A 27,229-nucleotide genomic window follows, 5' to 3' on the forward strand; every position below is an offset into this window, starting at 1 on the left:
GCATATTTCCCCTGCTTGCAGGGCTTCTCAGAGCGAGGACTGGGGTTTGCCACAGGCTCTCCGGCCCCTGACCGTGGTTGAGGTAAAATTTTCCTACTGTTAGTAGTCCCAGGAGACAGAGAATGGAAAAACATTGTTCATCTTTAAGCCTAGGGAGGCCTACGGTTGGTAAAGAATGGAGTCCCTGGCATTAAATCAATTACACACATTTCTTTCTTTTTAAATTCCCATCCTCAATTAAGGGGGCAATCAGATTAGCTGAGATTGCCCAGAAGCGGTGAGCATCTTGGAACCCAGGCGCTCCGAAAGGTCATACCCAGGCGCTCCGAAAGGTCGGGCTGCTGACAGCTACTGCTTTGTCCACCTCCCTGGGGAGAATCCAGCTGCGGCTTCATTCTGCTTCCAGGAAGCTCTGTCTGGAAACTCGATCTCAAATTCTGTTTCCTCAGCACCTGTTCCTGGCATCTCCAATCCCGGTCTTCCCCGGATGGCACAGCCCTGCAGCTACCCGCTCTGCTTTTCCCTGTCACCAGTGAGACAGAACCAGGCTCTGCCCACGCAGTGCCCGGCTTCGATAACCAAGGGCAAATGGTTGCTTCACTCGAGTAATGAAAAATTGGAGGCAACAGGGAATGATTAAATCAGAGCCTGGCTGCAAGTGGAATAATGAGTCACCATTAAAATGAAGTTTTGAAAAACTGAAAAGGTAAACACAGTGGAAGAAGAAAATTACTTTTAATAATTTCTTGTGTGATCACAATTTTATCCCCCCCCCCTTTTTTTTTGTGACAGGGTCTCGCTGTTGGTTCAGGCTGACCTTGAACTCATTAGGTAGCCTGGGCTGGTCTCGAACTCGTGGCAATCCTGGTGCTGGGATTACAGGCATGGGCCACCATGCTAGCCTTATCCACATATTTTTAAAATATGTATAAACACAGAAACAAAATACTAGCACAAATACACTAAAATTTTAATAGTTATTTCTGAAAAACATAGTTACAAGCAATGTGTATGCAGTTTGTTTCCCTTGCTTTGCAAATTTATCCCTTGGGAGCGTGGATTTTTTTTTTTTTTTTTTTAATTAGAAGCCAGGAAAAGGAGGAGGGGGAACCTTTTTGGTTTTCTTAAATGTTGCCCCTCTGAGCAGTAGTTTGTAGCCCATGGATTCCCCAGTACGCACCAGCGCGCTCCAGCCCTGGGTCAGTTTTACCTCTTCCAGGAAGCCTGCCTGGAATAAACTCTGTGGGGCCGAACCTGCCCACCACCCAGCAAGTGCTGTGCAGACTACCGGAGTTTAATTCATGTCAGTGCGCCGCAAGGTCTGGTCCTCATGGGAGGCCCTGGATGGAGGTGGATGTGCCTTTCTCCCTGAACTTTGTTCCATTTCCTCCAATTCATTCAAATTGGCCATTAGTGGCTTAATTTTATTGTAAATTGTTTGAAAAGAATTCCATCTGCTTTGGTAGGAATGACTGAGTCCGGCCCTCGTCTTTACAGGGAGATTGTAAAGCTATGAAAATAAATATGAACTATTTTGAGCAAAAAGACATTTTCTTGGTGCAGGGGGATAATGGAGTTGATGTTTATTGAAAGGAAACCAGTGCTCAGAGAGGAGGGACACGCCTGGGTCTCACACTGATCAAAGGCAGCTAAAGCGACGACGCACGGTGCCGCTTCCCGGAGTCCTGCTAGGCTCAGGATACTGTAGAGAGGCGAGGCCAGAAGAGCCCAAGACCTCAGGAATTCACAGTTTGGGGAGGGGGTGGGTCTCTGAAATAACGGCCTGACCAGCAGTGGTAAAGGGACAGTTGTATAGGGTGACCCGGGTGATGCTGCACAGAGGAGCTGGGGGGGTGAGCAGGGTCCCGCGTGGAGCCTTGGGGGGCTGCAAGTGTCGGTCAGACCCCCACTCTGAAGCGTCTCACCTCCACGGTGCCCGGCCCTGCCACCTGAACACCCCCGTGCCCACAGCTGTGGGTCTCCCGTGCCTCCTGGCCTTCCAGTCTGCTGCCCTCCGGACCTCCCAGCCCTCGTCCCTCTGTGCTGGACCGCCCCACTACCGGAGGCAGTGCAGGAGAGGACTGCTCCAGGGAGAGGGCTCGGGTGGGGGAGCCCTCAAAGTGGAAGTGCTGCCGGATGGAGTCCGGGGAGCTCCCTCAGAGAGGAGACGGGACTTCGACTCAGGCCACGGTACCAGGGGTCGAACTCGGAACCTTGCGCTTGCAACGGGAAAGGTTTTTGACTCTTGACACCAACAAAGAATTGCAGAACACGCAGGCGAGAAGCATAGGCAGAATTAGAAAGTAAGAGAAAACAGGGAAGACTTCTTGAGGAGCTGATGGGGACGCTGCTCTGCACAAAGACGGACTGGCCGCTCACAGAGAGTAAGGCCAGCCTTCATGGGTCGCTGGCGGAGGCCGGCGTTACCTCAGTTCTGGTTTTGTAAGATGGCTCCCTAGAGAAGGCCTTACTGCTTGGGAGGAAATCCGTCTCCATGCAGTGATTATTTCTGCTCAGGGTAGTCTGTCCTGTGGCTCTGCTGGACTCCAGGGTGCCCATGGATTTAGGGTAAAGACTGGAGACTTCCCGGTGCTTACTGGTAGTCAGATGTCCCTGTAAATCTCTAGTCTTGAAGGGAAGTGAGACAGGTTATGTAAATTTAGGGCTAAGCAACCTTTTTTGCAACTTTCAGGCAGATACTCCCTTAAGGGTCAGCAGGCTGATGTGCTGAGCTGGGGTCTGACCCAAAGGTAAGGTCATACAGGAGACAGACCTTTAAGTTGCTGTTGGGTATGTAGAGGCCTAAGTGAAATCACTTATTTTTTAATGTTTTTTTTTTTTTTAAGCAAAAACTGCTTTTTGAGTCCCCAGTTGCCTTAGAAGAAAAACACAAATCATGCTTTAAATGAGTACTAGATGAGGGCCCAGGAGTTGGTTCTCTGTCCCCGTGGTAGTCTCTTGGGTCAGAAGGGTTACTACTGCAGAGGTTGGACGCATTAACTTCATGATTATAGAGCAAACTAAATCAAACATTTGCTTTACAGCTTTATAGGCAGTGAGTTAAAGCAAAGAGTCAGCCATCTGGCCCCGGTGACAGACCTGGTATCAGGTGTCAGGGAGGCTTCCAGCATCGTGGTTGTCATGAAGGAAGGGAAGGAAGGGACGGGGTGAACTCACACTGTTGGGGAAGGATTTGGAGGAAAGTGAGGGGAGAATGGAGCCTCGGGGCAGAGAGTGTGAGCTTGGGCAGGACCCGGACCTCGCAGGTCCGGCCTCCGAATCTAAAGTGAGAGCCACACACCTACCTCGTAGGGTTCCAGTATCACGTGAAACACGGCCGGGTCGGTGGCCGGGGCTTAGTACAGAGCAGGTATAAACGCTGGGATTTTCTAGGTGGTAAAGATCGACCCAGGAGAAAGGAGAGGCAAGAGCCCCTCGGACCTGCAGCTGAGGGATGTGGAGCTGGCAATGGGGACATGGGGAGAAGCCTAGATTTTGCACGGCATGATGTGTTCAGTGCCTCAGGTTTTGTTTGGAAGCTCGATGCCCTGGGCCATGGGTGGTCACTCCAGTGGGACAGATGGGTCAAGGAAGCAGGACTGGGCCAGCAGAGCCAGGGACACAGTGTGGACACGGAGCCAGCCGGTGAAAAGTGCAGAGAAAACGTACAAGGTAGACCCAGAAAACGGAAGGGAACTGGTGGCCAGGGAGGCTGTCACAGCTAGGTGACCGTGGGCAGAGGCCCTCGGGAAGCGAGAGGGTGAGCTTGGGGGCGCTGGGGGATGTCTGGGATGGGGAGGTTGAGAACAGGGGCCCTGTGGCGGGGTCTTTGAGACATCCCTGCAGTGGGGACAGAGGAGACACGGGCTGGAGGGCCGGGGACCTGGCCAGACCGGCCATTCTCGGAGTTTTAAAGATGGAAGAAGCCACTGAAACCTGTTACTGGGCCTTTCTGTTAATAACTTGGTGCTGCAGCCCGGCATGGTGATGCATGCCTATAATTGCATCCCTCAGGATGCTGAGGCAGGAGGGTTGTGAGTTGAAGGCCAATGTGAACTACACAGTGGGTTGAAGGCCAATGTGAACTACACAGTGAGACATTGTCTCAAAATAATAATGATAATAAAAATGATGATGATGATGATGATTTGATGTTGCAGTAACCACAGCAGTTTCATACTAGTGAGGTTGGCCCTGTAGCTTTTTCTTCTTTTCCTCAAAACAGTCATGAAAATATTAGGTAAAGCCAGGTGCAGTGGTATACACCTGCAGTCCCAGCTACTTCAGGGCTGAGGCCGGAAGATCACTTGAGCCCAGCAGTGCAAGGCCAGCCTGGTCAACACGGCAAGACCCTCTCTCTTAAAGAAAAAATAAAGGGTAAAACAGGTCCTAGTGACAAAGAGGATCCTTTATGTGTTTACCTTTTGTGTACCACGGTCGAATCTGCCAGATGCAGTCCCCTGAGACAGGCTGCTGGGGGAAGCACTTCTGTCTTCCATGAAAGGCTTAGAATGAAATAGTTTGGCACAGGTGTGTGGCTGCTTGCTAAGCTCCACTGCTTCTGTGTACTGACAGTAAGAATAGATACACTCAGAAGCAAGATAAAATAAATGTATAAAAATATATTACTTAGGGCTGAGCATTTAGTTCAGTGGTTCCGCCACCTGCCTCGCAAGCGTGAGGACACGAGTTCAATCCTGGTACAAAAAATAGATACAGATACAGATATAGATATAGATATGGATATGTCTTACTTAAGCTCTCCTTATAAGGAACAGTTTGCAATTTCATGTTAATGTCTTCTTTTGTATTTATTTATTTTTTTGGTAGCAGTTCCAGGAATCAAACCCAGGGGCTGGTGCATACTCCTAGGTTAGCGCTCCCCCACCAGGCTGTATCTGTACCCCTTTTGTTCTACACTGGGGCAGGGCCTCTCTGAGTTCCCATGCTGACCTTACACTCAACATCCTCCCCACTGAGCAGCTGGGGTTGCACACGTACCACCATGCCCAGTTTCACGTCCTCTATTTGGCTTTTCCTAGCTAGGCTGTGGCTGCTCTGGATTTACCTGCTTTGGGTTGGACGCTTTCTGGGGATGCTTGTGGTCCCAAGCCCTGAGCTGCTTTGGCTCCCAGAGGCTATGGGTGCCTGGCCAAAGCCTTCCCCTTGCCTTAGAGAGTGAAGCCTGTCTCCCACATTACATTCCGAGTACCCAGCCCAGGTCGGTCCTCCCAGGGAGCCCTTCCCATGTTCCTTGCCTCCTGTTGGGATATAGGCAGCCATTTGGCTTTAGAATTGTCTGCCATGTCTGCTTTTGTGATTCACCCCGTGGTGAATTACTTAAACAGTACTATCAATTTTTTCTATATTCTTTTTCTCCTAAACCAGGCTATTAATTTTGTCTTCTGACCTTACATTTCCCAAATTGTAAAATATTAAAAATATATAAGCAAACAAACAAAACTCCAGAACCAAACAGAACAGTATTTGCAGACATTTGTGTACCCGCTTCTTAGAAACACAACCAAATGTCTCAAAGGTTCTGTTGTTAGGGATTATTTTCTTGGGCGTTAAGCCTTTTTTACCCCCCCAGTAAACACATGATAGGTAAGCATTCTTCCTCTGAGCCCTTTCTTAAAGTTTTATTTTGAGACAGACTGTAACTAAGTTACCTAGACTGAGCTTGAACTCGCAGTCTTTCTGCTTCAGCTTCCTGAATATCTGGAGTTACAGGCACTCCAGGCTCAGTTTAAGGCTTTGAAAAAAAAGCACGTACCGTTGGGTAGACCATTGTCAGCTACCAGTGTCTTGTGAATTAGGAAATCAGATCACTGACTAAGGGGTTTGGGTTTTCGAGGATTGCTACCACTGGGAGGCTCCCAGTGGCCCCGCTTGGAGGGTCTTGGGAAGGAGGCAGAGAAAGGTGAAATGCCTAACAGGAAGTAGTGGGGGGTCACTCAAGACAGTGGCCTCAGGACCGGGTCAGGAAGCTCTGCAGGCTTGGCCTTCCCTTCTCCCTCTCCTTCCCGCAGTGCAGAGCAGTACAGCGAGCAGGATGTGGGGACCCTTGGGGCTTCGCCCCGGTCGTTCCGGGGAGCCTCGCCCTCCTCACCAGCTGCCTGCGGGGTGTTGCTATCTAACGTGCCGCACGTCCCAGCTGGGTAAGGGCATCCTGCCCTCTGGGCCTGCTCCTTCTCTTGCTCCTCTGGGGGCCCAGTCCTCCCTGGTTCTGCCTCCCCTCTAGTCTCCATCCCGACACGCAGCTCCCCACCGGGAATCCCGTCTCTGGAAGAGTTTGGTCCCCCACTGCGCAAGAGGCTGCCAGGCCTCCCTGTTACCCTGCAAGACACCTGACTGCAGCCTGCACCGTGCAGTCCTCAGCGCACCCCTCACCTCCTCCATGCCTTTCCTCAGACAGTTGGGAAGGGCAGACCTGGCAGCGAGCGGGTCTCGTCCTCTAATCCCTGGGTGGGAACCACGATCATCTCCATTTTTCTTTATATGTAAGGAGCTGGAGATTTAGGTTAAATAATTCCAAGTAAAACAGTGAGAAATGGGAAGAGCTGGGTTTTCAGCCTGAGCCTTCCTGACCCCTGACCCCAATCCCATGGTCTCCATGTCCTGGTGCTTTGCAGACTCCAGTGTGGCCACTGGCCAGGGCGTCGCGGACCTAAACCGCAGGACGGAGAGCTCCAGGCACCCAGCTGTACACTTGGTCTGAGATGCACCGCCCTAAGAGTCCTGTCTCTCTGTAGATGCCTTGAGTTTTCCAAGCTCTGTGACAGCACAGGACATCCATCCTTGGTACAGTGCAGAAGTCCGTGGCCTGTTAAGTTTGATTTTCAGGGTTCGAATCTTGGTGTGCCACTTATAAGAGCTGTATGACTCTTGGCAGGTAACTTAACCCCTGAATTCATCGATTTCCCCATCTGTAAAATGAGGACACATTTAGTACCCATGCAGTGAAGTTGTTGTGGAGATTAAACAAGGTGGTGCATGTCCCATTTGGGCACTGGGTGAAAGCATCCTGAAAGCCACATGAGGTACGGGACAAGACAGCCACAGGCTTACACCCCAGGCTTGAGTCCCAGAGAGGGAACTCCTCTCTCTCTGGAGATGTCCCTTCATTATGAGGTATAACCCAGGTGCCACCCAGACCCAGAGGCTGGGCAGCCAGAGGAGCCCGAGGCTGGTAGAAGCTGAGGACCACCCTGGGGTGGGGCTGCGGGGTCTCAGGTCACTCCCTGATGCTCAGTGCCCAGCCACTGGGTGCCCTTGGTGTCTCCAGAGGCTCCAGACCCACAGAGCTGCTCTTTCCTCCTCCTGACAGGGGCCCTACACCCCAAGCTTCTTCTCCCTGGTATAGAGCTGTTCTGGGTTGAAATAATCCCCACTGAAGAAATTCACTCTTTCATCAATGACCCACAGGCACGTTTGCATTTCAAGTGGACTGCTTCTACGAACGGAATTCTCCTGGAATAGGGCGGGTGAAGGGCTCCTTTCTCATTGGGGGACAGGCTTTCCCAGGCCCCGCCCTGCCTGCGCCCTGCAGTGGGTGGACAGGATGCTGGGGGAGGCTCTTGCATGGAGAGAGGTTGAAGGAGAGCTGCTGTTCCCAGATGTCGTGGTTTCCTTTATTATTAGACCTAGAGTTATTTTGCCGGGTTCCTTTTATCATTGCTTTCCTGTCGCCATCACCAAAGATCAAGAAGGAAGTCATCTCAGTCCTCACAGTGGAATAATTTAGCTCCATGCAAACGTGCTGCGTTGTTCTTAGGCTTTCATGGCATCGGACTGGCATCGGAGAGCCACGCACTGGATGGCCCCGCCCGGCCCAGCTCAGACACTGTACTGTCACATATCACAGTGATGCTGCATTAAAGATACCCTCTCAGATGCTAACAGTCGTGCTCACATTGCCTCATGAGAGTTTCACATAACATTCTGCCCTGGAAGTGGCCACAAGAAGGGACGTTGAGGGGCAGAAAATGGATGAGGTAGGGAGCAAATGAAGGGGTGTTGGAGGGCCACGCCCCTCTTCTGCTGTGTTCCTCTTTCCCGGACTTGAACTTGCAGGAAGCAGCTGCATAGTCCTGTCCCAGAAGTGTGTGTGTGTGTGTGTGTGTGTGTGCCCGCGCACACGCACATGGCCTTAATGTGAGCCACCCACGGAGCCTCGCCCCTCCTAGTGCTCTTCCCACGCCGGCTTTACCCCTGCACATTCCACTCCCTTGTGCCCCAGGAAGGGACTGAGGCTGGCCTGGCACACACCGGAAGGACGAGGCCTTGTTTTCCTCCTGGGCTGTGCTAGCCCTGGCCTAGTGTCCGGGTCTCCTCACCTGGCCGGGGGGCCTTGCTCATGGATGTTTCTGTCCCGTTCCAGGTGTGTGCGGCTGCTGTGGTGCCCTTCGCCCCAGGTACAAGAGGCTGGTTGACAACATCTTCCCCGAGGATCCTGAGGTAGGTCACACAGCTGGCAGCATCACGACGGTCACCGATCAGGCCGCTACGGGCATTTTGGGGCCCTGGCCCCCGAACCTTGGCCACAGCGACTTGAAGCTGAGGGCGTGTGGTCTCTTTGCAGTCAGGCTGCAGACAGTGTTGGCAGTTTACTGGATGCCCTGACCGATCCTGCTGGGGGAGGCCCGGTGGGCACTGCCTCTCCTAATAGGAGTTTCTCCATGGGCCCCCTCTTCCCTGCCGCCCCTGGGAGCTGCCGGCATCTGGTGTGAGCCGCATTGGACTCGGGTCTGATGTCTCGTGGACGATCACTTTTTCCGGGTCCTGGCGAGAATTCCCCGCGGTTGCAGGGCCCCTTCTGTGTGACCGGCTCCAGCACGTCTTAACTCCAAGTGGCTTTTAACGAAGGCTCCTTATTCATTCCCATACCCGTGTGTCCGCACACTCAGCCCCACACACGCGTTCCATAACCGTGTATGCGTGTATCTCTGTTTGCTGTTCATGCGTTCTTCGCTCGCAGTATGTGTCAGACCCAGCCTGGTTCTGGCGGTACGGCCGTGGCAGTACTGATCGGTTGGGGTGTTTACCTCCCCTCCGCAGTCCGGCCACGGCAATCTCCAACCCTGTCTTCACAGGATGGCCTGGTGAAGACCAACATGGAGAAGCTGACCTTCTACGCCCTCTCTGCCCCTGAAAAGCTGGATCGCATCGGGGCCTACCTCTCCGAGAGGCTCATCCGCGACGTGGGCCGGCACCGATATGGGTGAGCAGGGTGGAGGGGGTGGGGTGGGGTGCATAGCTCTGTTCCATGAGTCATTCTCAGACATGCCCTGCCTCCACACTCCTGCTGTCTTCAGAGTGAGGAGGAGCTATCCATGTCCTCGCAGGAAGGCAAGGTTAGGGTCACTGGGTCCATTAAAAGTACATTTCAGTGAAATTATTAATCTTTTTGGGGGGGGTTCTGGGAATCGAACTCAGGAGCTTGTGCTTGCAAGACAGGCACGGTGCCACTGGACTATATCCCTGGCCCATTTATTAATCTTCTGAGAGGGAAAGAATATGTTTGGAAGAGAAAAGAAGTCAAAAGAAAGTGACTAGGAGGATTGCTGGGAGTTGAGACCAGCCTGGGCTACACAGTGAGTTCCAGGGCTGTCTGAACTACATAGTGAGACCCTGTCTCAAGGAAAAAAAAAAAATTCAAATTTTATTTATTTATTCATTTGATTTTTTTGAGACAAGGTCTCGGGCTGTAAATCAGGCTGGCCTTGAACTCACGATGTGGCCCAGGCTGGCCTTGAACTCATAGCAGTCTACTTGCCTCAGCCTTGTGAGTGCTGGGTTTACAGGCATGCGTATCTATGCCCAGCTAAGAATCACAATTTTAAAAGTGAAAAATAAATATTGTCAAACAACAAGACAGTGGATTCAAGCTCATCCATCAGTAGAGGATAACAAACACTTTGAGGGTGGGGTGGGAGGAAGAAGAGGTCTGGCCGGGTGTGGTGGTGCATGCCTGTAAATCCCAGCACTCAGGAGGCTGAGGCAGGAGGATCACCGCAAGTTTGAGTGCAGCCTGGGCTACATGGTTCAAGGCCAGCCTGAACTGTACAGTGAGACCCTGTCTGGGGAAGAATAAATTTAAAAAATAAAAATAAATAAATAAAAGAGGTCTGAGGCAAAGGTCACAAAAAAGCGGCTTGCAGATGGTGCTAGAAGCTGTTGCCAGCATGGGATAATAGTCAACAAACTTGCTTTGGCGGTGAGCCTTGAAATGCTAAGCTCTCATCTTATCAGATTAGTACAAAATCAAGTATTTCCAGAAATAACCACAAGTGGCAAAAAGGGAGGCACTTCTGTGTAGGAAGACAGAGTGCTGACTGGTTGAAACTTTCTATGAAGTACTTCTGAAATGTGTGTCAAGAACCTCAAAATTCTTCATGCCCTTTGACCTAGTGAGTCCATTTCTGTTTGCCTGTTCCCAAGGGATCAGTCTTAAATACAGTCTTCCTTTACACGTGGAGATGTTTATTATAGTGTCTTAGATAATAAGGACAAGAGCTGAGTTCCGTAAATCATGGTGTATTCCATTTGATTACATATTATCTGATCAGTAAAAGTAGTGTTTATAAAAATGCTTACTTTAAAAACTGCCCGAGGAAGTAAAAAATGGGCTGCATAATTACATGCAAAGTATTTATAATGAATTTAAAATGTGAGCATCCACCACAAGTCACAGTTGGTAGAAAATATACCCCCATGTTGAGAGGATTTGTTTCGTGAACGGTGCAGTCAGGGTCTTCTCTTTGTTGTTGGTGATGGTGGTTGGTTGGGTTTTGTAGCTACTTTCTCTGTGTTCCCAAATATTCCCTCCCAGGACAGTGTTGCTGCCACAGTAGAAGAAGGAGCTTGCTGCCAGCTTTCCTGCCACAATTCATAGAGGCCCAGTGTCCAGAGAACTCTGGGACAGCCCTGGAGGCATCACCGACAGGGACAACTGTTGAGTGGGTTTCAGGCAGCTGTTCCCAAGTCCTGCTGGTCCTGCTCTCCACGAGTCTTTTTCTCCAAGTCTCTACCTCCCACTGCCCCTGCCTCTTGTTTGGTTTAAATCCTTGCTCTCTTCTTGTTCAGACGAAGATGGCAGCCTTAGAAATAATCGTCTCCCTCCTTCCCATTTTCCCTGTCTGGTCTTTCCAGGATAATCCTGCTCAGTGGGATCTTCTGCTCTCAGGCCCGATCTATACCTTCCTGGCCCTTTTGGATGAAATCCACTGCAGCCCTCACCCCTGCTGCAGAACTGGCCTCAGACTGGCTGACGTCCCCTGGCTCTCTGAGCCACAGCTTGACCTCCTTTGTCCTCCTACTGTACCCCAAGACCCCCTCCAGGCCCAGAAGATAAGGCCTTGAACAAGAGTTAAAAGGTTTGCACAGTGCTGGCAAGGTGCTGAGGTCCGGAAAGCCCAGAGCCCACCCCCCTGCCAGAGCTCAAACCCAGAGCCTTGATCATACCGAGCACACACTGTGCCAGTGAGCTACGCCCTTAGCTGTGGTGAATCTTAAATCGGGCTCCCCAAGTGTAACAAGCAGAATGCAAACTGATACCTTTCCACGATCATTTTATACAATAAAATTAGGTTAGACACTGCGCGCTGATTATATAAAGGGCCTTGACATAAAGTATACTCCGGCAAGTAAAAGTCACTCTATCCTAGATTGAACCTACAGCTAATGTGCAGCTAGCGCATGAAACATTTAATACTCCTTGTGCCTGCCCTCGCTATAGTGACGGCTGTCTCAGTAAAAGCAGCCAGCAGAGCCACTTAGAATCCCTCTGCCGCCCTTAGGATGGCAGTGCAAAAGTGGCCTAGTCCTGTTAAAAATAGCCACTGTGGCATGTATGTATTTAAAGCCCATAGGCCTCGTGGAGGGCTTTCATCATAAACATTTGGAGAAGAAAAATCTGTTACAGCTCATCTCCTCCTCTCTCCCCACCCTCCGTGCCTCTCCTTCTGAGAGCCTCGTGCATCTTCATCTTCCTTGACACTGATGGTAGCTTTGGAAGAGCAAAGCCTTTACGTGTAGTCGGTGGGAAGGGCCGTCTCTCCCTGTCCTGACGTCTGTTTATGCTGTGACCCTTGCACGTGGACCTTGGGGCTGGGTTCCAGCTGGGTGGGGGTCCTGGTCCGTGGGAGTTTGGCATCAAGAGGGGAGCAGACGTGGGCAGAGAGGGGGAGAGGATGAATCCTCAGGCGTCATCCATTCACTGACATGGAGTAGAATGAGCAGGGCAGTGCAGCCAAAAGGAAGTCTCTGTATCTCTCCCCTTCACCTCTGTGTGTTTCCTTGCCAGCCAGCCCAGGTACTGAGACGCCCTAGAAACTGGAGAGCGGGGGAGGTAACAGCAGTGCCGGGTGAGGCTCGGCTTAGTTCATGATGACCACCAGCACGCAGGTGCCACATCAGAGGCCGTCAGAGCCCCAAGGATGGAGACACCCAGGGCCGGGGTGAGGCTGCTCCAGCCTGAGGACCCTGAGGCTGGCCGGAGGATGGCTGCCCCTTCAGACAAGCACACCGCAGACCCCTGCTGGAGGGCCAGGGCCAGGCTGAGTTAGGGCCCCACAAGTTCTGTCCGGGAGTGGGCTGACCAGGCACATTTAAACAGCCCAGAATAAGAGGTCCTTTGTCATGGCCGCTGCCCTTTGAGTGATTCTGGGATGGTGCCTGGCCCTGCCAAAGCTACCCACTCTTCCTCCCTGCCAGTCCTAATTTCTGACCCCTGGACCTGCCTTCCTATCCAACTAAGTCTAGCTCCCAGTCAGTGTGCCCCACTCCTGCCCTGGAGGTTCCAAAGCTCCCCTGGCTTCTGGGGTGCCCCTGACTGAGCCCCTCCCTGAGGCTCCATGCAAGGTACTTCTTGCCTTTTGTTCAGCACCAGGTCCCCAGCATTCTTGGTGGTTACAACCCTCTTCTGCCTTGATCCCTGACCTTGACTTCCTCCTGTTGCAACCTGCCTCATGTCCTCCCTCACCCCCAGTTCATGCCGGACCCCTTGGGCTTGGCCCTCCTCGTACATCCGAGACAGGCTGTCCACCACTGCTGTGGTCTGTACCCAGGCCTTGCCTTCCCCGAGGCCCAGCTCCTGCCTGACTCCCTCTGTTCTGAGTACCCAGGTAGGCCTTTTGGATTCCCGGACCTCTCCTCAGCCTGGGCCCCTTCCAGCACCCCAACCCCAGATCGGTCTCGGCCGATGATCACCTCTGACCACAGTCCTGCTGCATGGGCATGACTCAAGATCCCCATGTTCTGTTCCTTCTGAGAACATAGGCCTACCAGATGGGCCACACTTGGGAAGGTGAGGATAAAACAGGACGGATGCGGAGAGTTCCAAGGCCACTCTGAAAAGTTCAAGTTCATAATCACAGTCATGCCACCCTTGGTATTGGATCAGAGACGGAGAACAAAGGGCGATGTGTTCAGAGAATGAGACCTTAAACTTCTTTATGTTTCAGTTTCACTGTTGCTATAATTTTCATTCCCCATAAAAATTTACCAGGATATTCTGAGGAAAAAAATTTTTTTGCAAGGAAAGGAAATGGAAAAGCAATAATCTAGGCTCAGGGGCTCAGAAGGCCTTCAAGGTCCTCCCCTGCCTGACCCCGCCCACCCCACCCCTTTCTTTATTTGCCTCATTTACACTGCAAGATAACAGCGAGATGGGTGCAGACTCCTTCCTATGAAAAGATGACGGATGCTGTGCTGGAGACGAGAATGTCCTCTCCCTGCCCTCAACTCCATTTTCCACCAGGGGCTGCCCGATCACAGCAGGTTTCTTGGCAGGGCAGGTCTGTCCCCGCACAGGGTTCCTTCCGGCCCATCTGCTCCCCTGCCCTGAGGACTCAGGCTCTGCCTCAGTGGCCTGCAGAGGTGCAGGATGGGTCTGCAAGACACAGCGGGTCTCCTGGGTGACCGCAGTGGTACAGGGCAGGGTGCTGGAGAGCCAGCGGTGTCCTGGGTCCCAGAGGAGGGGCAGGCTGGGGCGCCCACGTACCAAGGAGCACAGAGGAGCTGCCTTTGTGTCTGAGAAGGAAGCTGATCCAGGGGTGAGTGTGCCCAGGGACAGCCAGCTAGTAATATTCAATAATTATATAACTTACTAAGTCTACCCAGTTTCTATAGATTGAAGAAGTCAGCATTTTATAAAAGTGGGAAGAACAATTTCTGAGTACAGAGGCGTTATTTTTTCCTCTTTAATGGTTCCTTGGTGTAGGAGTTAGCACAAGACCTGACCCTAAGAAACAGAATGTGATGCCTTTTTTTAAAAACTTCTTTGTAAGATACCATCACTCTGTTTCTTGCTATGTTTGGACTTGCGGAGTCGGGGGCAGGTCCGAAGCAGTTGGACCACACAGAGTCCGCGTGGGGTAGCTGGGAGTCTCCTTCCCGGCGGCTCTTCTCCACTCTGATCTGGTACCAGGGAGGCCGCCACACTGACCCCGGTTCTGCCGTCGGGCGCTGGGAGTGTGGGGGCCGGGCCTTTGGTGACGCCAGTTTGCTCCCCAGGTACGTGTGCATCGCCATGGAGGCGCTGGACCAGCTGCTCATGGCCTGCCACTGCCAGAGCATCAACCTCTTCGTTGAGAGTTTCCTCAAGATGGTGGCCAAGCTGCTGGAGTCAGAGAAGCCCAACCTGCAGATCCTGGGCACCAACTCGGTGAGCCGGGCCTGGGGTGTGGGTCTGCTGTGAGGCTGGGATGGGCTGGGCTGGGGAGACCTCTGGGTCTGCTGTTTCGTCCCTGACCTTCAGCACAACACACTGTTTGTCTCAGTGTCCCCTCTTGTGTGAACAAACGGGTATTACTTTTTTAAAAATATAAATAAATATGTAACATATGTAATTTCTATAAACCTATAAAAAAGTAATATTTGGGGCTGGGGATTTAGCTCAGTGGTTCCGCCGCCTGCCTTGCAAATGCAAGGTCCGGAATTTGATCCCCAGTACCAAAAAGAAAAAGAAAAAGAAAAAAGAAATTTTAAGTGAGGAATAGAGAAATAGATACAAAGGAGCCTGCACCGCTCAGTGCCCCACTGGGCGTCCTCTGAAAGCTGGTCCAGGTGTCTGCATCTTTCAGAGTAAACTGATACCTGCAGATGAAGGCCTGGCAACCGTGGAGAGACCGAGAGGAAGCCGGAAGCAGGACTCCCCCAGTTCTGCCCTTTCCTAGCTGTGTGCCCTCAGCTGCCGTCATTATCAGCTTGGTCTTTTCGTGGATTCCACAGGCAGGTTGCACTCGGTGTGTGTGGGTCCTCCGAGCTGGCTGTCACTGGTCCCAGTACAAGTGGCTGTTTTCATGGAGGTTCTGATTTGTAAGAAAACAGCTGTCAGCTGTGTCAGGAACTCCCTGTGCAGTGTGTGCATTTACAACCAAGAATGTTCCAGCTGCATTCTTTCGTTGCTCGCCTTCTCTCCTGCCCCTCCCCTTAGGGCATACTTTAAGCTCCAGTTCTTCAAAACACTAAGATGCAACTTTTTTACCGGTCTTACTTGAGGCCTTTATCTCTCTTGCAGAGCATGAGATAAAAAAGGCTTCTCGACCTGACACTTACAAATTTTTGCTGCACGGGGCAGGTTCGACTTGCTGTTCTGTACAGGTTGGTTTAATCAGGAGGGAGTCTTCTGATGCTCCTTTCTAGGACAGAGTGAGAGCCTGTTCCCTTCCCTCCCTTCTCCCTGTGTGCCAGCTGCCTTTGACTAATTCCATATATGTTAGCCGAGGGCACAGTCCTTTTGTTGGGTTGTCCTGGCAACAGCTTCAGATACTGTTTTAGTTGTCTTGTTTAAGGTAACTACAGTCCAGAAGAGAACATGTGATGGGAAATAAACTAGTCGTCGTGTATCCATGGGCACCACAGAAGCAGGCTGCCCACTCCCGTGTGCCCCGTAGCAAATGTTAGCACAGGGTAGGAGTTTTGTTAGCCGTACCCTTGGGAATCGAGTGTCCTGTGAATTCCCCTCACGCAGCGCTGTGCCAGCCGGGGCACAGACCCTGAGTGATCGCTGCCCTGCAGACTGGAGACCAGAAGGGCAGCTCTCCCGAGTAAGGTAACTCAGACGTGGTGAAAGATTCAGACTCTGGCCGGGACGCAGCCTGTCCTAGCATTGCCCTTCTCCTGTTTGCTCTTCTGGTCTCTGGGCCGGGACCTTCTGGAGCTTTCCCGAGTATTCTTTGGCTCCTTAACATCTGAGACTTGCCAGTATGCTTGCACTTGCTATAATGTTACAAAATTTCGCCTAGGGGATCAAAAGATCTTGGGGCTTTGTGGGAGCAGAGGAGGCTGGTGGGGAGGAACGGAAGGTGCTGGACCCTTTCCTTCTGCTTCATCCTGCAGCATGGATAAAAGAGTTTTTTTTTTTCCAAAACCAAAAAAGAATGTATTGCCAGTAGACCAGATTTTAAGATAGCATCACCAGGAAACAGGGCCTGACGCTGGGAAGAGGCCTCTTCTTGGACCTCAGTTCTTTGATGAAAGATTTCCGTTGAGCCATGTAGGTGGCTGTGCAGGGATCTAGAGGATAAAAGATTTTGTGGCAAGGAAAAGAAAAGGAAGGAGAGGAGCTCCAAAAACAGAGGGGGAAAAAAAAAAAAGGAAAAGAAAGAGGAAACCGTTAAGTTCAACTAAGCCCTCAACTTGTTAGGTTTCTCTTCTGGGAAATAGAGGCCCAGAGAGGTCAGACAACTCCTCCACGGTTGCACAGCACCTGTGCTGTCCCCAGATCTGAGAATGGGTGTAGTCAGAGGCTTCTTTCTACCTCCACGGAGCTCTTTACTAAAGCCCAAACCTGGGCCCCAGGCTGTGCAGACACCCGCTGTGACCAGTCCTTGTCCCTCACCTTGAGTCACCTCTCCCTGCCTATAGCTTTTTCCTCAGACCTGGTTTAGCTGCCCAGATTGGCTTAGAACAAATCTGCACTCTGCAGGGAATCTCTTGAGAACCTTGGCCCTGTTTAAGGCCCCCCAAACTGACAGAGTCTTCTGGATAGCTTGGAAAGCCTACAGGTTTCCCAGGTCTCAGCCGTACTCTCGGAGGTGCCCGGCAGCACCGTGAATGTTTCACTTTTAGGGATGCTCAGTGTGGTTGGGGGGGGTGCTGGTGCCAGCCCTCTCTCCATGGGAAAAGTACATTTCTGTCTGCAGTTAGAAATCTGCGGAAGCCATGCCGATGACTTCCCACCCAGCTCTCCTGGTGGCTGTGCTTTGGTGACACTTCCTGTCACCTGTGCCCTCCTTCGCTCTCTCCAGGATTCCCAGCTCTTCCACCTTCCTCATTCTTCTCAGTCCCTGCAGTAGACCGAGTCATCCTCCCAACAGTCCCTGTCCTGACCCTAGGACCTGCGAGTGCCACTGTGTATGACAGGGGACTTTGCACACAGCAGCAAGTTAAGGAGCTGGAAATGGATTGTCCAAGTGGGCTTGATGGAATCACAAGGGCCATTAGAAGAGGGCCCCTCTCTGGGCGTGGTGGCACACGCCTATAATCCCAGTACTCGGGAGGCCGAGGCAGGAGGATCGCTGTGAGTTCGAGACCAGCCTGGGCTACATAGTTCCAGGTCAGTCTCAACTACATAGTGAGACCCTGTCTCAAAAAACCAAAAAAGAAGAAAACGAAGAGGGACCCTCAGGACCAGGGATTTAGCTTAGTAATGCCATGTCTGCCTCACAAATGCAATTTTTCACCAGTACTGAAAAAAAAAAAAAAATGGAGATCCCCAAGAAGACCAGAGAAAGGGGTGTGATTGTGGAGGCAGACGGAGAGAGAGGAAGAGACTAAAGGTGCTGCACTGCTGTCCTTGAACACAGGAGGGCACGAGGCCCAGCCTGTAGGCGGCTTCTGAGAGTTGGGAAGGCAAAGAACTCGGTACTGCCTGGAGGCTCCCGGGCAGTGCAGCCCTGCAGGCCCATGTCAGACTTCCGTGCTCCAAATTGTGAGGTCAGAGTCTCGCAGCCACTAAATTGTGGTCGTTCATTACAGCAGCCTCAGGAAGCTAAACCTGTTGCCTTCAGTGATTCTCTGGGTGCTCCTGAAAGGTCTGTGGCCTCCAAGGCTCTTGTGCTCTGCCCTCTTCTCACTCCATTAGCTCCCCTGGACAATGCCATCAACTCTGATTTTACAGTCATCTGCGGACTAGAAGTGGTGGTGTCCAACGCCAGCCTAGCAGCCAGTGGGCTAGAGGTGGGCTCCATGGCATCAGGTGGCCCAGTGCTGCAGGGCCACTGAGATGCCCAGGCTAGAGGCTCAGCACGAGAAAGACAGGATCTCAAGGCAGCAGGGCGCCTCGAGGCCCATGCTTCCTGACTGCAGGCCTCAGGGCACGTGGGGCACTCGGGCCAGAAGGAATAGCTTCTCCAGAGTGGCAAGGACTAGCTATTCCCAGGCATTCTTAGAGCTGCAGCAGGTTTTACAAAGACTCTTGAAGGCAGGTCAGCGTAATGTGGGTGGACGGGGAATTTCTCTGCCTTGGCTGGTGGTCAGGATGTCCTCAGTGTGATCACATTACAGGGACTGTTGGCTGACTGTGGTGAAGACTGCTCCAGGAATCGTGATAGGTCAGAACAGCAGCTGGGCGCAGTAACACACACCTGTGATCCCAGCACTCTGGGAGGCGCAGGCAAAAGCATCAAGAGTTTGAGCCCCGCCTGGGCAACCTAGTGATTTAGCAAGACCCTGTCCCAAAATAAAGAATGAAAGGTCCGGGCATGTAGCTCATGCAGCCTGCCCAGCTAGCATCAGGTCCTGAGTTCGATCCCTCGCGCTGGAAAAATAAATAAATTTAAAAGGGTAAGGGATGGAGCTTAGTGCAAAGACCCCATGTTCAATTCCCAATATTGTAAAATAAAACGAAAACCAGGACTCCAAGGAGAAGTAGGCAGGCAGCACACAAGTTGAAACCATGCGGCTTTCCAGCCAGAAGAGGCTGCTCCCGTTCCCCACCCTGGTAGGTAAATGCAGCGGGAAAGCCAGCAGTCTGAAGGCTGCGAGAGAGGCGGGCCTCAGCCTCTGTGAGAGAGTGTGCTTCCCTGTGGTCCTGTTGCTGGTGGCTCGCAATGTCTGGCCATAGAGGAGGGAAAGGCTGGCTCTCCTCAGAGAGACTTGGTTGGTGCCACGGTGCAGCTGGCCCTCTCAGCACCCCTGGCGCAGCCCAGGAGGCTGTGTGTGCAGCGTCAGTATCTGGAGCTTGCTTTCTCTTCCTCAGCCAGGCCCTCAGTGACCTTAGCTCTCACACAGCCCTGGCTCCTGCCTGCCCGTCCTGGAGGGTGGCATCCATTCCTGCAAGCTCATACCCTTTGTTGCACATAAAGAGCTGCAACTTTGATCTTGTAAGGGTAGCCCTAGCAGTGCCCGTGGCCTTTGAAATGTCACATGTTACGTGTCTCCAGTTTGTTGCTATGGAGACCTTCCTCATTGCTATATCTTTAAAAAAAGGGAAAAACTCATCTTTATTCTTTCACAGTTTCATGCATTATGCAAGGAGCATTTAGATAAAAGCCGTTTGTAAGGTATAAGTTAGCAATGGCGGAGGAAAAGCAGATGGGAAGTCCCTGCTGACTTGAGTATTTAGAAAAGTAGTGACCAGTCCTGCAGGTGGACAGGCCCTGTGAGAACTCATGGACAGTAAGCCAAAGAGGCCGCGGCAAGGTGGGGGGAGCAACTGTTCTTTGATAGGCAGGGCTGGTAGAGCCTTGGTCATGCCAGTCCGACGGGGCAGGTGCTTTTGTTACCTGAGTTTTACTGGTGGGGCAGTTGAGGCACAGGGAGCTTGAGTAACTTGTCCAGGTCACCATACAATCCGCAAAGAAGTTGGGGTTCACAGAGAGAGCATGACTCCAACCCCTCCTCATACTCACAACCCCACACCGCCTCTTAGAAGAGTAGCGGGGGCCTGACCGGGAAGCCAAGGCCAAGCCGAATCTCCCCAGGTGCTAGGGCTCGTGTTGAGTTGTCCCCCAAAGCCTCATGTCCATGGAGTGGGGCCCATGGAGGTGGCTGTAGATAGACTGTGTGATTTGTGGCGCAGCGCTAGCCCCAAGAGCACTAGGATTAAGAGTGTGAGTGTTCCCTGCCCCACATAATCTAAATAAGATAAAAGGGGCAGGAACACGCTGTTAAGGTCCCTTGATGCTTTGCTACCGTAGTCTGGCCCACTAGGAACCTGTTGTCCCTCTGCTGCGCCACCCTGCCTTGGAGCCAGCCCACTACGGACTGAAACCTCTACAAACAGGAGCTAAATACACCTTCTCCCTTTAACTTTGGTGTCAGGTATTTTGTCTCTGCAATGAGAAAAGTGACTAAGGCACAGGTTTGGGGCCATTTCCCAGGCGGACTGCATGGTGGATGTGAGCTCTTGATAACAACCCAGCCAGGCGCTCTGAATCATGGTCACCAAACTTCCTGTCGCCCCCTAGAAGCTACAGAAGCGGCACAGGGAGGGACTGTCTAGGAGGGACACCACGGCCCAGCGCTCCCTGACCAGCTCAGAAGGGAAGTTCCTCCCACCAAGCTGTCAGACCCAGAGCGCCTACAAAGCTCTCAGAGGCTGGCACCGGAAGGGCACTTATTTTGTTAGTGAGTCCTGTTGCCACTCCAGGGTTGTGAAGGGGCCCAGACCCTGTGCAATCACATGGATGGCACAAGAGCCGGTGTCCTAGCAGGAAGAGAGCGATCAGCCGTCTTCCCAGGCCGTCCCAGGCCCCAGAGGGGAGGAGGACCATGTGTCCCAGAGATGGAACCACCGCAGGGCCACCACCCAAGCCCTGCTTTAACCCCAAGCCACCCCATTCTGTCCTTCAGCAGAGATGGGCCTCTGACTCCCCAGCCCCAACTGACTTCCGCTGCCAAGGACACTCCCTGGGTTTGTCCAGTGTGCTGCTCCTCCCAGCCAGCCTCAGCATTTCCATAGCTACTGGCTCAGCTCACTGCAGAGCAAAGACTGCAGGGTCTGTGGAGCACCTGCCCCAAAATCTCCAGAGAGGTACCGGTGGAAAAGAGGGTAATCCCAGCTCTCTGGAAGCCTGAAGCAGGAGGATCCAAAATTCTAGCCCAATTGGGCAACTTAGCAAGACCCTGTTTCAAGATTTAAAAAAAAAAAAAAAAAAATAGTTTTAAAGAGGGTTAGGGATGTAGCTCAGTGCAGCAAAGATCTTGGTTTCAATTTCCAGTACTGAAAGGAAGTAAAAACCCTGTAAGTCCTACCTCTAGAGAGCCTTGATCCATAGGCCTGGGGTGGCTCAGAAGTCTGCTTCTGTGTGATATGGGGATGCCCACTGGAGATTGAACTCAGGGTCTTCACACTGTGCTACATCCCCAGCCCTTCTTTTATTTTTTATTTGAAGACAGGGTCTTGCTAAGTGGCTAAATTGCCCAGGCTGGGCTCGAACTTGTGCCCCCTACCTCATCCTCCCAGAGTGCTGAGATTGCAGGCGTGCACCACCACAGCCGGCTGGAAATCTGCATTTTATCAAGCTACCCAGGTAGTTTGGATGCACATTAATGCTCAAAGGGCGAAGAGCACAGAACCCAGGGTCACAATCCTAAGTCTGAGGCCCAGCTCCACCCCTCACAGTGAGCTAACCTGAAGTGCTCAGTCGCTCGCTCCCTTTGGCCTCACTCTTCTTCTCCCAGGAGTAGTAGGTACCCTGGGAAATTCACGGGCTTGCTGAAAATCGTATCTGGCACTGGGGCGCAGTAGGCTGACCACTGTGCCCCGAGAGGTGCTGACATCCAAATCCTTGGAGCCCGTTCTCTGGTAGAAGCAGAGTGCAGATGCGATTCAGTGCAGGATCTTAGTGCTGTGTTACGCTGGGTTACATGTGGATCTAAGTGCAGTCACCAACATCCTGTAACAGAGTGGCCGAGGGGGTGTCAGGAGGGAGGCAGACACATTACATCCGGGAAACTGACAGAGGCAAAAGTACATAAACAAGTGTTAATGTTGCTCACCGCAGGGTGAGCTCCTTTTGCAGTGCTGCCATCTATACCTGGCGTTAAAGATAGAGTAGGGAAGCCTGGCGCACGCCCAACTGCTTGAGAAGCTGAGGCGGGTGGATCGAGAGTTCGAGACCAGCTTGGCCAACTCAAGGAGTCCCGGTCAGCTGGAATCGTAAGGACAGGGGCACGGGCCTACCCGGCTGTCCTGATGAGGACTCCTGCGTGTCTGTGAACAGCTTCCTCAAGGGCTCACACCACTTGTGGCTTTTGAGGTTTTTCATAGAACAAAGCCTGGGTCCAAGCAAAGCGAATGGGCATTAGTCAAATGATAATGAAATTTGTTTTTCAGATCAGGTGGGTTGGGGCAGAAGGAGTTCCCCGTGTGTTCTGAGGGGGTTGCTTGTTCCCTGAGGGTTTGGGGCGTCTGCTCACGGCAAGCGTCGCTGTTCAGTGACTGTGGTTGCTGACTCTGGGAGGAGCTGAGAGGAGGAAACCCAGAGAAACAAGAGCCTCACTAATAGTGTGCACTGCATCCACCCTGTTCCTTTACTCTGGAGCTCAGAGAGCGCCCCCACCCCTGAGTCTTCTCTAATCTCTGTTCCTGAGAGGTGAGAAGACCCTGAAGAGAAGACAGCGTGGCCACCCGCTTCTTTCTGGTCTCACAGCGTTGGACCCTTCTCTGCCCCCACCCTCCTGCCCCCTGGGGTGGCATCAGCCCTTGTGTGGTGTTCCTGGGGTGTGAGGTCACCATCCGCCTCTCCTGCCTGTGGTGCCTGTCAGCACTTTCTGAGGTGCAGGCTCCCCCTGTGGGCTCCTGGCTTGGTGCCACAAAAGTGACAAGGGTTTCTGATTGTATACATGCACCAAGATTAAAGGTCCCTATCAAGAGGCGTATTTTGGCTTTGATTTCTTCAGACAGGGTCTTACCTGGCTCAAGCAATCCTGCCTCAGTGTCCGGAGCAGCTGTGACCTGTAGATGTGCACCTCCACACCTGGCTCACTTGCTTATAACATGAATAAACTCGTTCGTTAAACTTGGAGGAAAAAACCCAATGACGGGTTAAACTGCATCTTTCCTAGCCCAGGGCTGATGGAGCGGAGCACGAGTGACCACGGTTGCTCTGATGGTTGTGGCACGGTTCTCGAGCTTGTCTTGGTTGCTCTGCCACATGTATGTTACCCTGGTGACCACCTATAACACGTCCTAGTGTCCCTACCCGCACAGCTCCTCTCCAGGCCCCCGGATGACAAGAGGTGAGGGAAACGGTGTCAGGTGGGCCCGCAGCTGTGGGGCAGGGCACACTCCACTTACACGGAGCCACCTCCAGGGAAAGTCAGCCTGTGGGAAGACTGGGCCATTTCCAGGGAGGAAGAGCACGGAAGAGCAAAGCTCCTGTGACCGAGAGAGTCCCAGGAAAAAAGAGTGAGGGCATTCTGGGGGGAGTCGGCCGCTGTGGCAGCCCAGTTGGGACGGATACAGAAGAAGCCACTGGAGGAGAGCCATGGATGCTTTAGAAAAGGAGCCCTGTGCCGTGTCCCTACCTACTTCCCTCAGTGTTGTTGTGGAACTCCCTTTTTTTGTTTTTGTTTTTTGGTTTTTTGAGACAGGGTCTCACTATGTACTTGAGACTGCCCTGGAACTTACTCTGTAGTCCAGGCCGGTCTCGAACTTGCAGTGATCCTCCTGCCTCAGCCTCCCGAGTGCTAGGATTACAGGCGTGTGCCACCACGCCCGCCTGAACTCACTATTTTTTAAAGACATGGACATTAATCTCAGTCCTGACCCTGCAGCCAGGGGTAGTCATTGAAACACTTAAACACCCAGACAGCACAGACAGCGGTCAGTCAGGCAGACGCAGGCAGGCCTCCATCTGCTGCAGCTCCCCAGCACCTGGGGAAGAAGTCAGAGCCGAGAGTGACAGGGCCCTGGTTCCTCCACTGTACCCCTCAGGAGTGGGGTCTTGGCCAGCATTCATGGGCCAGGGTGAGGCGGAGAGAAGGGATCCTGCCTGCTGTGGTTCTCTGAGACCCCAGGCCAACCCAGTGAGTCTGGGGTCGAGGGTGGACTCTGCACGGTTAACCTGTGACTGCTGCTCTGTGGGGTTGAAAACAAATATCCTTGCCCCTCCAGCCCCACCATACCTGTGCCTCAGCCTGGGCTGCTTGGTCTGAGGTGCTGCAGGTCACAGAGGGCAGGGACAGAGACCAAAGAAGGTTTGTCTCCTCCTCATCCCCTCCCCAGGCCCTGGCAGCCTTTGTGCTCTGCTTCTGGGAGGTTGATGACTTCACAGTCAGATCATGCAGTGTCTGTGTGGCTGACTTACGTCACTTAGCATAATGTCTTCTGTGTTTATCCCTGTGGTCAGAAATGACAGGATCTCCTTTTTATCTTTATTTTATTTATTTATTTTTTGAGTACCGGAGATTGAACTCAAGTCCTTGTGCTTGTGAGGCAGTCGCCAGAACCACTGAGCTAAATCCCTGGCCCAGGACCTTTTTAAAGGCAGAATAATATTCCAGTATGCCGTGTGTGTGTGTGTGTGTGTGTGTGTGTGTGTGTGTGTGTACACATATACCACATTTTCTTTATTCATCTGACATGGCGCATTTAGATTATTTCCATGAGAAGTGATGTATTAATTGGCTTGACTTCCATGGTTATTTACAGTCTGTGTGTATATCGAAGCATCTGTTGTGTACCTTGAAAATATATATGTAATTTGTATTTTTAATCACACCTCAGGAAGGCTGGAGCAGACCCCAGAAGGCCAAGCTTTCAAGAGGCTGTGGGAGAAGCCCACAGTGGGTGGAAACCAGGTCTCCTGCCAGGCTGAGCCAAGTACTTCAGAGTTAGGTCTCAGTCTTTTTGTAGGATGAAAAGAATCGACTCTCTCTAACCAAGAAGTAGAAGAAATGGCATATGTAAAATGCTTAGGGTAGTTCCTGATGTTCTAGAAGTTTCTTTCATCTCCGTAGCTGTTGGTCATGAAGCCTCAAACCAGTGAACATAAAGTTTGGTCATTCATTTTCCTGACATTCACTTGAGACAAAGTCTTTGTTTGACTCTTTTTTTTCCTCTTTATTGTTGACTTTTTATTTATTTATTTTTGGTACCAGGGATTGAACTCAGGTCCTTGCGCTGAGCTAAATCCCCGGAATTGTTGACTTTTTAAAGTCTTTTTTTTTCATTCTAAAATGTGTACACCCTTACACAGACGCAGGAAGTCATATTTTAACTGCTTCATCATATTTGAAGCAGATAGTTTTAAAACCCTAAAAGAACCCTTGTGAACACTGGCCGCTCATTTTATATGTAGGAAAACCAAAACATGAAAACTGAACGTCCCAGGGCCAGGGATGCAGCTCAGTGGCACTGTGCCTGCCTGGAAAGTTCAAGGTCCTGAGTTCGATTTCCACTACCTTAAAAAAAAATTGAATGTCCCACTCCCAGGTCGTGTCGCCAGTTAAGAGCTAGAGCTGTTGGAACACTCGTCTATGTGTCACCTTGGTCTGGACAACACCCTGCCGGGCCAGGCTGCACCCGTGACCCCCCACTAGTGCTTAGCAGTGTATATTGGTGAGCCATGCCCAGCATCCGCATGAGTGTCCATCTGCTAGCCTTGCTCAGGAAGGCCAGGCAGTCCCAAGCCGCCTTCCCTTGTTTCTGGAACTCTGAACTCTGAACATGATCAGTAATGCTGTGATCGCACAAGCCTCCTCGTATGGCCACCATCAGTACTGCAAACAGTGTCATATGGATTTATTGCTAATATCAGAACATTCGGTCTCAGATACATCTGTGTAGCTTGGAAGAAAGATCTCCTTATATGCTTTGTATTTTTGTTGTTTTGTTCTGTTGTTTGGGACGAGGTCTCGCTGTGTAGCCCGGGCTGGCCTTGAACTCACAGCAGTCCTCCTGTGTCAACCTCCAAGTGCCAGGATTTGAGGCGAGCACCGCCACGTCTGGCTGTTCTGCTTTGTGTTTTGACCTCCTGTCCTTCAGCGGAAAACACCTGAATATTCGATTAGCACTGAACATTATGACGTACTCTAAATATTTTTAGGCCAGTACATCCTTGTTAAGCCTACACACATTTGGAAGAAATAAATAATAATACATGGCAAAACAATGGCGAATATAATTTATTATAAATCTAATCCTTGTAGAGTCCTTTGGGGTGCTAAATTTATAACATTAAACCAAACAACTTGTAAGAATTATATTAGATTTTCAGTAATTTACCTCCCTTTAGTCCATGATGCCTGCTTCTCAGCAGGATTCGGCTAAATTCAGTCCCTGTTTAGATTTGTAAGCGTGTGGCACAGTGGGACCCAGAGAGCTGATCAAGCCTTAACCAGAGTGGCACACTTGCCATTTGCTCACATTTTCGACAATAAAATGTAATCGCCTCTTCTAAATCAAGGTGCCTTGACCCTGGTTTTCACAGCTGCAGTGCTGCTGTCCCGACAGCCTTCCAGGCTGCACGGTGTGCGCTGTGGGTGGCAGAGGGAGCCCTCATCTCCCCTCTCCGCTGCTCCCCAGCAGGGGCCAGGAAAGCAGAGCCGAGCAGGAGCCGTCCGGGTCTCAGGGCTCTGTGGCTCTGCCAGGCTGGGCCCTGGGGACACCGGAGTGAGGGTGACCTGACCCATGTGTCCCTCCCTCCACCCCACAGTTCGTGAAGTTCGCCAACATCGAGGAGGACACGCCATCCTACCATCGGAGCTATGACTTCTTCGTGTCTCGGTTCAGTGAAATGTGCCACTCAAGCCACGAGGACTCGGAGATCAAGACGAAGTGAGTAGAGGGAGGCGAGGGGCCTGCCTGGCTCCTGGGCAGGGCAGAGGGTCTTAGAAGACGACCTGCCTTCTCAGGCATGGTGGTGTATTCCTGTCACCCCAGCACTCTGGGAGGCTGAGGCAGGAAGATCGAAAGTTCAAACTCAGCCTGTCAAATTAGCAACTCGGCAAGACCTGGTCTCAAAATAAAAAAAAAGGTGGGGCTGAGGATGTACTAGCTCCGTGTAGACCCTGGGCTCCATCCCCAGTCCTGAAAGCATGGACGACTGTCTGTTCTCACCAGCTCTTCCTGTCTTCCCATGTTAGCGGGTGTGGGTGGATAGGCAGGCAGCGCTGTGCTGCCAGCGGTGGCTCCCAGGGAAGAACCTGTGGGGCCAGACAGCAAGGCTGGATGTGAGATAGCCGTCCCTTGTGCCCAGTTTGAACCAGGGACAGGGCACACCGCACACACCTCAGTCAGAAGTACATAGCCGGGGATTTAGCATAGAGGTGC

General features: G+C 51.9%; 1 protein-coding gene across 1 annotated transcript in view; it reads left to right on the forward strand.

Annotated features, from left to right (window-relative positions):
• Positions 1-8,388: 8,388 nt before the first annotated feature.
• Efr3b (EFR3 homolog B) overlaps positions 8,389-27,229 on the forward strand; it is a 42,401-nt gene continuing 23,560 nt past the window's right edge. Inside the window, exons 1-4 of the mRNA XM_033763104.1 lie at positions 8,389-8,460; positions 9,096-9,223; positions 14,518-14,668; positions 26,613-26,734. Coding sequence (XP_033618995.1) covers positions 9,117-9,223; positions 14,518-14,668; positions 26,613-26,734 — 380 coding nt within the window. The 5' untranslated portion in view covers positions 8,389-8,460; positions 9,096-9,116. The remainder of the gene's footprint in view (positions 8,461-9,095; positions 9,224-14,517; positions 14,669-26,612; positions 26,735-27,229) is intronic.

This window comes from Fukomys damarensis, unplaced genomic scaffold, assembly GCF_012274545.1.
Source record: "Fukomys damarensis isolate Sample0158 unplaced genomic scaffold, DMR_v1.0_HiC HiC_scaffold_2, whole genome shotgun sequence".
Taxonomy (NCBI): Eukaryota; Metazoa; Chordata; class Mammalia; order Rodentia; family Bathyergidae; genus Fukomys; species Fukomys damarensis.